At 55.0% G+C, this 9,779-nt stretch overlaps 7 protein-coding genes across 7 annotated transcripts; 3 read left to right on the top strand and 4 right to left on the bottom strand.

Moving 5' to 3' along the window:
- Positions 1 to 86: 86 nt before the first annotated feature.
- On the top strand, positions 87 to 2,203 carry M421DRAFT_8893 (uncharacterized protein; the record flags this gene model as incomplete). Its single annotated transcript, XM_033597715.1, has 3 exons — positions 87 to 455; positions 1,454 to 1,810; positions 1,859 to 2,203. The coding sequence occupies 3 exons, from the start codon at positions 87 to 89 to the stop codon at positions 2,201 to 2,203; spliced, it is 1,071 nt and encodes a 356-aa protein (XP_033444480.1).
- A 2,216-nt stretch (positions 2,204 to 4,419) lies between these two features.
- Positions 4,420 to 4,707, bottom strand: M421DRAFT_20932 (uncharacterized protein; the record flags this gene model as incomplete). Its single annotated transcript, XM_033588206.1, has 1 exon — positions 4,420 to 4,707. A coding segment is annotated over one exon (288 nt), but the record flags the coding sequence as incomplete, so codon positions are not given.
- A 372-nt stretch (positions 4,708 to 5,079) lies between these two features.
- On the bottom strand, positions 5,080 to 5,364 carry M421DRAFT_73009 (uncharacterized protein; the record flags this gene model as incomplete). Its single annotated transcript, XM_033596933.1, has 1 exon — positions 5,080 to 5,364. A coding segment is annotated over one exon (285 nt), but the record flags the coding sequence as incomplete, so codon positions are not given.
- Positions 5,365 to 5,370: 6 nt separating this feature from the next.
- On the bottom strand, positions 5,371 to 6,045 carry M421DRAFT_72846 (uncharacterized protein; the record flags this gene model as incomplete). The annotated part of the gene is made up of 1 exon (XM_033596922.1): positions 5,371 to 6,045. A coding segment is annotated over one exon (675 nt), but the record flags the coding sequence as incomplete, so codon positions are not given.
- A 200-nt stretch (positions 6,046 to 6,245) lies between these two features.
- Positions 6,246 to 8,216, top strand: M421DRAFT_8890 (uncharacterized protein; the record flags this gene model as incomplete). Its single annotated transcript, XM_033597710.1, has 2 exons — positions 6,246 to 6,305; positions 6,369 to 8,216. The coding sequence occupies 2 exons, from the start codon at positions 6,246 to 6,248 to the stop codon at positions 8,214 to 8,216; spliced, it is 1,908 nt and encodes a 635-aa protein (XP_033444476.1).
- Positions 8,217 to 9,097: 881 nt separating this feature from the next.
- Positions 9,098 to 9,253, bottom strand: M421DRAFT_31452 (uncharacterized protein; the record flags this gene model as incomplete). Its single annotated transcript, XM_033589243.1, has 1 exon — positions 9,098 to 9,253. A coding segment is annotated over one exon (156 nt), but the record flags the coding sequence as incomplete, so codon positions are not given.
- A 1-nt stretch (position 9,254) lies between these two features.
- On the top strand, positions 9,255 to 9,779 carry M421DRAFT_403480 (uncharacterized protein; the record flags this gene model as incomplete). Its single annotated transcript, XM_033590260.1, has 1 exon — positions 9,255 to 9,779. A coding segment is annotated over one exon (525 nt), but the record flags the coding sequence as incomplete, so codon positions are not given.

Genomic DNA, 9,779 nt, shown 5'->3' with positions numbered 1-9,779 from the left:
TGGACAAGCTGGGCCCAGCCTCCTCCCAGGACTACGTCTGGGCAGGCAGCAGCGGGCCGTGGGAGACCGATCGACTGACCCGTACGATGACGCTGGAAACAGCAGCCAGGCTGGGCACGCGGCTGACCACGCAGGAGTACCGCCATACGGCAGTGGGCATCGGCCGCGAGGTGGTGGGGGAACGCTTTGCCGCTGGGTACAATAAGCAGCTGGGCAGCAGCAGCGGGGGCGGTGCGTACGACAACCCGGACATGATGGACCACAGCAGAGATGAGGATGGAGAGGATCCGCTGGAGCTGCAGAATGGCCGCTCTACTGCTGTTGGCAACGTGGCGTACGCCGTGCAGGCAGACCTGGTGCCAGGGCTGAGCATTCGCTCTACCGACGTTTTCCGTACGCTGAGCCACGCATGGCACGCCTTCCTCAGCTTCCCCCCACACAAGGGTAGGGAGACCGTGCTAGGGAAGAGAGCATCGGATAACGCTATCCCATGGCGGCAAGTCAACTCAGCCCTGAGTTGCGTTAGGGGTTTGTTTTAGTTAGGGACAAGATATCCCAGCGCTAGCGTATTTTTAAGCATATAGGCCTAGTTGCGTTATACTTAAGAGCTAGTTTTAATAGGTTCCTGTAGGCTAATCTTTCTAAAACTTAAGTATGTTAATTAGCAGGTTACATTACACATTAATAGTAATTTTTAGACCTATAGCTTGTGTAGTTAATATTGTTAGGGTATTGTGTTTAAGGTTAGGGTAAGGTTTATAAGGCTGCAACAGCCCACGCAACTAGGTTTAGAGGCGTTCAAAGATCACAACCAGCAATTACTAACATCACCTACACGCGTAGCTGCGTTAAATATACAGGTAGAAAGACGCGTTAACAGCGCTATAGATAGCATGCAGTCTGTAGTTAAATGCAGCAGTGTCTAGATAGTTATTTAAAGCCTATAATTAATTATTAAACAGCTACTATGACAGAGAGTAGCATCACAGGCGAGTATTTTAAGCATTTAGTGGAGTACACGTTGGCAGTGTGTAAAGAGTGCAGACATGGCGTTTTGCCCAGCTAGATCAAGAACCATGTGCAGCGCGCCCACCCTGCTAAGCAAAAGCAAGCTAAAGAAATAGCAGAAGATGTTAGCAACTGGGCTAGTTTAATCTAGTATGCTAGTGAGTTAGAAGTGCTGAGCTAGGTTATTAAGCCTATCTAGCAGTTGCCTGTGTACAAGGATAGATTAATGTGTTAATTAGTGCCTAACTATTGCCACTAGATATTCTAGAGCGTAAGCGTGATGAAGAAGCATTAGTAAGTTGCCTACAAGTAGTCGCTAGCAGGGAAAGGTGGACGCCCAGAGCAGGAGCAGCAGGAGAAGATACAAGAGCGTATCTGCAAGTATTGCGAGACAGTGCATTGCCAGCAGCTGTTGGTCCAGGGCTAGGGCTCACAGTACTTCAAGGTCCACCAGCCCGGCAACGACAGCCCAGAGGCGGTGCCCATTGACGGCGACGCAGCGTGGGCGCAGGTGGGCGAGCAGATGGCCAAGGCGTGGGCCAACGTCGAGACGCGGACGCAAAACACCATCCAGGAGGGTGAGAGAGACGAGGTGAACCTGTGGTTGGAGCGGACGCAGTGGTTGCCGTATTTGGTGGGCATGGAGCGACCCGAGCTGATGGCGTGCATCGCGGAACCCATGGCAGAGCCCGACCCCAGGCAGGAGCAGCAGGCCGAGCCCGTGGAGGCGGCGATGTGGGCGGCGATGGAGGAATTGGCGCGGTTCAGTCAAGCGTCCGTCATCCACCAGATTAGTGTGTTTGTGCGGCTGGAGGCAATCTAGACAGAGAAGCACTAGACGCGATTCTAGCTGTTGCAGCTGTACATAGACGAGAAGTTGATTAGCGACCACATGCGGCTGTGGCAGCAGATATTGATATTTTTTACACAAACGCAACAAGAGCACGTGTGGAAGAGTCCAGCGTATCGTTTCACCAGCCAGCAGCAAGAGGCATGGGAGGCGTTGGTCAAGGCGGCGGAGAGAAGCGTTGAAGGAGAAGAAGAAGAAGAAGAAGAAGAGGAAGAGGTAGAAGACCAAGATAACAAAGACGAGACTATAGCAGACGTTAACAAAGCTATTAACAAGATAGAGACAGACAAAGCCAAGCCCACCACTAACGCCATCAGCAAGCCAGAGAGGTTGTCGCGCATCTAGCGGGTGTGTTTAGAGTTTTGCTTCGCGTTAATAAGCTAGAAGATCACCCGCAGGGAGTACAACAGCGCGTTAGTGTGCGCGTTAGCTGTGTTAGGCGTCAAGGAGGATAGTTAGAAGGGCGCTAAGCAGTATCCGCCTGTTTTATTAGCTGTTATTAAGGTAGTGCAGTTTATAGTTGTGCAGCAGGCGTTAGAGCTGTCAGGCCTGTTTAACAAGGACAAGTTCAACAGCAACAGCGCGTACAAGCACAACAACAGCAGCAACCTACCCCAGCACTAGCGCAAAGGATGTTTACAGTTCGTGCAGGAGATGATAGACTAGTTTATAGTGCGCGGCAGCCACAGCCTGATGCAGTAGATGTTAGATTTGTGGACGTATAGTTTAAAGATCTATTACAACACCACGTCATGCAGCCACATTAAGTGTGTTGGCTAGGACAAGTTGTTGTACAAGGGATTGCAGTTCAGCATAGCACAGTTCTATAGCATAGTGCATAGGTTAGTAATAGAGAGTTAGTAAGTATTAATAGATAAGTTATTGTTTAGCAATAGCAAGGTTGCTAAACCTATCCCTAGCATGCTATAGGACTGTTTGCGCGATAACCTAACTAATAAGCAGCCTAGGTAGAATTTTTTAAAGGACTAGCGCACCTGCATGCCTATTAATAGAGAGGGGTAGTTGTTCTAGCAAGTAGGACAGAACGCCAGTATCTAGGACAGATTCACGAAACAGGGAACCTGCTTAGGCATTAACAGACAGGAGGTAGAGCAGTACATAGATCACGTTGTTGAGTTCTGCAAGAAGATAGCAGTGTTAGTGCATATTATAGAAGGACAGCTAGCAAGATAGCTAGAATTAGCTAGTATTTAACACAGCAACACCGCAAAGGGGGGACTTCGCAACATAGGCATTAAAGACAGCATAGTGTACACAGCAACGCAGTACTACAAAGGGTACAACATTAGCAGCAACATTAAGATTATCCACCAGTATTTGCCGCGCGAGGCGGGCGAGCTGGTGGTGTATTACATGTGGTTAGTGTTGCTGTTCCAGCAGCAGTTAGAAGCAATGGTGTGGGAGAAGGAGGTGATATTATCGCACATGTGGCCAGCTGATCCCAGCGGACGGAAGTGGACAAGCGACCGGTTTCGCAAAGCGTTGAAGCGCGAGAGCAGGATAGGGCTGGGGCAGGCGTTGACGATTGCCGCATACCGTGAGATTGCCATTGGCATCAGCCGGCGTTTTTTGCACGGATCCACGGCGTTCAGGACAGAGGAGGGGGACGACAACGAGGAATGGAATGAGGAGAACATGGCAGCGTTAGCTGCGGACGAGCAAGCCGGACACACAGCGCATGTTGCAGGGATGATATACGCGCGAGGCATCATAGAGCAGGCAGGGGCTGTCGCCAATAGAAGACAACAGTTCCGCATGTCAAGCACAGATTAGCATTAGTTTTTAGGGTTTTAAGCAGACGTGCAGGATAGTAGAGAGTGTAAAAAGCAAAAGAGGGCGCTGTTTAAGAGCAAAGCAGACAACGCAAGGATTAATTAATAGGGCTAATTAAGGAAGATAGACACAACCGCGCGGTTGCAGTAGATAATAGGCAAGGTGGCTGAGTTTTGAGGGGTGCAGAAAGAGGCCGTCGACGCCATCGTGTCTGGCAAGAGCCCTATCCCAAATGGGTAGTTGCAGTGTACCTTCACTGGAGTTACAGCTTTGGTTTTGTTAGTGACAACGGCTACAGGACACTAGCGTATTTTCAGTCACAACGTACGCTGGAATACTATTCAGTTGTACACTAGAATTCCATTTTCAAGTCTGTCTAAGCTGAAACGTGGACAACGCTCTCACAGCACTTAACTTTGTTATCTATGCAACCCCCAGCATTATTGTCCACTTGGTTAGTGGTGTTGGGGTTAGTGCTTGTAGTTAGGGTTAGTTAGGGTTAGGCTAGTGCGCGGAGGACTAGGGCCACGCTGCATCACTACAACAGAACAACTCTGCAAACACCAACACAAGAAGTAAACACACTCACTACACAGCACAGAATAAAAAATTATAGTACGCTATTTGCCTTGAAAAGGCTTACACAGCTCAAGCAAAGTAAGTTGGCGCATCGGGCGGATGGGCGCAGGGCTTTTCGCTGTCTTCCGGGCGGGCGCAGGCTCAACGTCATCCTCGTCCCTGCCGCCTTCGCTGTCCTCCACCTCGCTGTCTTTAATCTCCTCCACTTGCGTCACAGGTGCCAGCGAGTTTGCCTCAATAGACAGCGTTGCCTTCCCACTAATAGAGCCACCAGAGATGCCCTCCAAGCTAAGCCAGTTGTCTAATGCTCCGCTAGCCTTGTGAGCGACTGGATTTACCTTCACAACCAACTCAAGCCAGATGTGCCAGAAGCGAATGCGAAGATCGTTTTCAACCCACGAGTTGGTGATGATGTCGTGCGGCATCAGGCAGAGCATGCCCCAGCCCAGCTGCTTGGCTGCTTCGTACCAGCGGAGCGCCTGGTGCAGCCGCCTCTTGAACCGCTGTCGCTGCTCAGGCCCTGAAGCGGCGGTGACAGACAGCAGCAGGGCGTCCATGGCCTCGGAGCTGACCTTGCCCTTGCCGTATCGGTTGTTGCCCTTGTTGTTCAGCCTCGCCGCGTCCTGCGCCCGGATCTGGTCGATCTTCTCGGTGTAGGCCTTGCCGAGGAAAGCCATGGCCCAGCGGTACTTGATGTGGATGATGTCCAGCTCCTGCTCGTAGCGATCGCACAGGCTCCAGGCGGAGGCGAGCGCGCTCTGGAGCACCGTCGAGGCGCTGCTCTTCTGCGACAGCTGCCAGCGGCTGCGGGAGGAAGCGGGCGGGCGGGTTTCCCCAGGCTCCTGCGCAAAAGGCGATCCTTGCATACGCCAGCTTCGCAGGAAGGCAGCGGCCGAGACCTGGGAAGCAGCATTGCCAATGGAGCGGGCCTTGTCGAGCATGCCAGAAGCTGTCAGGTAAGGCGCTGTGGCGCTGCTGTACAGGTTGTCGTCGTCGTCCACCGGCTGCTTGAGAATCCATGAAATGAACGGCTCGTCCTGGCGCGAGATGGAGGCATAGGCACCGTGTTCCCTACGAGATGCCGACTCGGGCGGCGGTACCAATCCAAGGTCCTGCTTCTTCTGCGCTCGCATGAGCTCCAGCTTCTTGGCGCGCTCTCGCTCAGCACGGCGATTTTTGTTGGTGATGGTCGTGATCTGGGCGGGTTCCTCCTGGCTGATCTGTTCACGGACAGGCTCCTCAGGCTCAGGCTCCTCCAACCCGTCAGACTCGTTTGACCTTGACAGCTGCGGCGTCGTTGGGCTGAGAGGCTCGGTGGCTAGCCGGAGACGCTTCGACAGCAGCGCCGAACTCGACGCAGCAGCGCGCTTTGTCGACCGCGGTGGGGAGTCGCGGGGCCGCTGCGCTGAAGGGGGTTCCGTTTGAAAGCTGTCGCTCGCGCTGTCGGCAAGGTCCTGCGCTGCAGAGACCAGCCGCGCCCACGTATCAGCAGGCAACGCGCTTTCGGCGAGCGTCTCCCTCAACAGCCATATCGCCGACAGCACAGAGTGGGCGACAAAGACAGGCTTGCAGACACTCGTCTCGTCCGGAACCAGCCAGCCTGCGCTGTGCGGGCGGAGTAGAGCATTACGCTGCGAGTTTGAGACGGTCGCCCTGCTCCAGAACAGCTTTTGGTAGTCCAGGTTCGGCGGGTCGTATGCGAGCCTGTGGGCAAAGCTAGACTCGCTGGCCAAGGGGAAGCTCCGAGGCCCGCCATCGAATTGCTCGGCGGCATCTTCCAGCGCGGAGATCCACGGCAGATTAGATGGCGACATGTTTGTTTGTTGACGTCGAAGAGGAGGGGAAAGAAGAAGCAGTTGTGTTGTGCTAAGCCCCTGGACCAGGGTAACGGCCCGAACGGAGATTGGTCCGTACATCATGAGCTGACGCAGAGGCTAGGGTGTGAAACTTAACATAACCTAGCAATAAGAACAGCAACTGCAGCGTTAGATTAAGCAAGAACTAAGCCACTAACATGTCGGCAGAAGAAGTTAAGAATCTGTATTTTGAGCACTTGACTGAGTACCAGGTCGCGGTGTGCAGAGCGTGCTGATACGCAGTATGGCCAGATCAGATTGAGAGCCACTTGCACAAACAGCACAAGAAGTCACTCAAAAGCGTCAAAGCGGTTGGAGAAGCCGTACGTCAGTGGGCAGGCTTGCTACAGTACCCCACGGAGTTGGAGATACCCAGCAACGGCGTGCAGGCGATCCCCCAGCTGCCCGTATTCGACGACGGGCTACTGTGTCAACTCAAACCAGAGACATGCCAACTAGTATTCCGCAGCCCAAAGACGCTGAAAGAACATTGGCGTACGACACATGGGTGGTCAGCTGGAAAGAAATGCGGACGCCCCAGCCGGACCCAGGCAAAGACGTTACAGGCCCAGCTCAAAGATGGCTGCAAGCGTGTATACTGCCAACGACTGTTCGGCAGTCGGCACAGATCGCAATACTTTGAGGTGTGTCACAACCCAGACAGCGGTCTGCAACCCGTCCCTGTTGAGGGCGAGGCGGCGTGGGCGCGCGTGGGCGAGGAGATGGCCAAGACGTGGGCCAACGTCGAGGACCGAGCGAAGACAACGATCAAAGACGGGGAGAAGGACGAGGCGGCTCCATGGCTGGAGCGGACTGGGTGGCTGCTGTACTTGAACAAACTGGATCGTTCTGAATTGCTGGCGAGCATCGAGGAGCCCAACATAGACCCAGAGAAAGATGAGGAGCCTGTCGAGGCTGCGATTTGGAGCGCGATGGATGGACTGGCCCGCGTGAGCCAGACGTCGGTCATCAAGCGGACAGGCATATTCGTGCGCATGGAGGCCATTCGTACGGAGAAGCACCAGACTAGGTACACGCCGCTGCAGGCGTACATGGACGACAAGTCGATCAAAGAGCGGTCACGCCCGTGGAAGCAGATACTGATGTTTTTCGCACGGACGCAGAGGGAGCACCGTTGGAACAGCCCCAAGTACCGCTTCACACAGCAGCAGCGCGAGGCGTGGGAGGCATTGATGGAGCAGGCAGAGAGAGACGTAGGCGGGGCAGATATGGAGATAGCGGACGGGGACCAGGACGAGGACAGGGAGGAAGAGGAGGACGAGATGATGATCAATGAGCTTGACGACGAGCAGAACACGTCCAAATGCGAAAATGAGCCTGAGCACGCGAAGCTGAGACTGATCGAAAAAGCGTGCTTGGACTTTTGCATCGCGCTGCTCCAACAGACCATCCGCCGCAAGGAGTACGACTGCGCGTTGGTGTGCGCGTTGGCTGTGCTCGGCGTCAAAGAGGACGGCTGGAAGGGCCCTGAGCTGTACCCGCCAATCTTGTCGTCCGTGATCAAAATCAGCCGTTTCATGGTCGTGCAGCACGCACTGGAGCTGTCCGAGCCGTTTGAAGAGCAGGCGTTCGACGACAACAGCGCGTACGGGGGGAGCGATAGCGGCAGCAGTTCCCCCAGTCAGCGTCAACCAAAAGGCTGCTTGGAGTTCGTGCAGCAGATGATGGACAGATTCATGGTGCGAGGGAGCCACAGCCCGATGCAATGGATGCTCGACTTGCGCACGTACGGGCTGAAGGTGCACTACAACACCACGTCGCGCGGCCACGTCGAGTGGATGGGGAAGGATGAGCTGCTGTACAAGAACTTGCACTTCACTATGGCCCAGTTCCGCGGCATGGTGCACGGTATGCAGGCTGAGGCCAAGCGAATACTGGTGGAGGAGCTGCTGTTTTGCGGCGAGCAGACAGCAGGTCAAGTGCCCCAGATTCCATGGGAGCAGCTGCGCGACAACCCGACTGATGAGCGGCTAGGGTGGAACTTTTTGAAGGACCACCGCACGCGCATGCCTGTAGATGGGGAGAAGTGGCTGTTTGAGCGCGTAGGCCAGGACGCCAGCGTTAGGGAAAGGTTCATCAAGCCAGGAACCCGTTCAGGCATCAACTAGAAAGCGGTGGAGCAGTACATGGATCGAGTGATTGCGTTTCGAGAGAAGTTGGCCGCATTAGCGCACATGGTAGAGGGACAGCCCGCGAGATGGCCAGAGTTGGGCAGCGTTCGACACAGCAACACCATCAAGGGGGGCCACCGAAACATTTTCATCGAAGACGGCATGGTTGCGTTCGTCACGCGGTACCACAAGGGGTATGCTGTGAGCGGCGATGTCAAGATCATCCACCGGTACTTGCCGCGCGAGGTGGGCGAGCTGGTGGTGTATTACATGTGGTTGGTACTGCCGTTCCAGCAGCGGTTGGAGGCGATGGTGTGGGAGAAAGAGGCGATATCATCGCACATGTGGCCAGCGGACCCCAGCGGACGGAAGTGGACAAGCGACCGATTTCGCGAAATACTGAAGCGTGAAAGCAGAGTAGGTTTGAAGCAAGAGTTGACGATCGCAGCATACCGTGAGATTGCCATCGGCATCAGCCGGAGGTTTTTGCGGCCGTCGTCGGCGTTTCGAGCAGAGGAGGGAGAGGAGAACGAGGAGTGGGATGAGGAGAACATGCTCGCCACCATCCAGGACGAGCAGGCCGGCCACAGCGCGCACGTAGCCGGCATGGTATACGCGCGCGGGATCATGGAGATGGCAGGCGTCACCGCAGACAGGCGGCAGCTGTTCCGCAGCTCGAGCACCGATTGGCACCGGTTTTTGGGTTTTCAGTCCGCCGTAGACGCAGTGGCAGACGTCAAGCAGCGGAAGAAGGCGCCGTTCGAGAGCGAGGCCGACGAGGCGAGGATAGAGCGGCTGGAGCGGTTGAGGAAGATGGACCCGGTAGCGCAACTCAAGCGAATGAAGGGCAAGAAAGCAAAATTCAGAGGCGTGCAGAAGGAGGCCATCGAGGCGATCGTTGTCGGCGAGAGCCCCGTGGTGGCCGTGATGCCGACTGGCGCAGGCAAGAGCATGTTGTTTATGTTGCCGGCGTGGGCAGAGCAAGGCGGAACGACGGTCGTCGTCGTGCCGTTGGTTTCGCTGCGTGGTGACATGATGCGGCGGTGCAAAGAGCTGGGGATATCGTGTGCCGAGTGGGAGAGTCGCTGCCCGCCCGACGCAGCAGCCATCGTGTTCGTAACGCCCGAGTCGTCAGTGGGAGAAGCGTTCGCGACGTTTTTGAACCGGCTGCGAGCAACGCGGCAGCTGGACCGTATCGTGATCGACGAGTGTCACATTGTGTTGAACCGTCGATACACATTCCGCAAGCAGATGCAACAGCTCGGCAGGCTGGCAGCAGCCGAGACGCAGATGGTGCTGTTGACAGCAACGTTGCCGCCGACCGAAGAGGACGAGCTGTATCGACGGATGCATTACGAGCGAGGGCAGGTCAAGATGTTTAGACAACTAACCACAAGGACGAACATGGCGTATCAGACTATCAAGATTAGCCAGTCTGCGAAGAAGAAGGACGTTGAGTTGATGGTCGTCAAGACAGTGCGGCAGAAGATGCGGAAGTACAGGACAGGCAAGCTCATCGTGTACGGCAATTCGAAGCCGAAGGTGAAGGCGTTGGCAGAG

Source organism: Didymella exigua, assembly GCF_010094145.1.
Source record: "Didymella exigua CBS 183.55 unplaced genomic scaffold M421scaffold_40, whole genome shotgun sequence".
Lineage (NCBI taxonomy): Eukaryota > Fungi > Ascomycota > Dothideomycetes > Pleosporales > Didymellaceae > Didymella > Didymella exigua.
The sequence above is the reverse complement of the archived record's forward strand: the minus strand, read 5'-3'. Positions and strand labels throughout refer to the sequence as shown.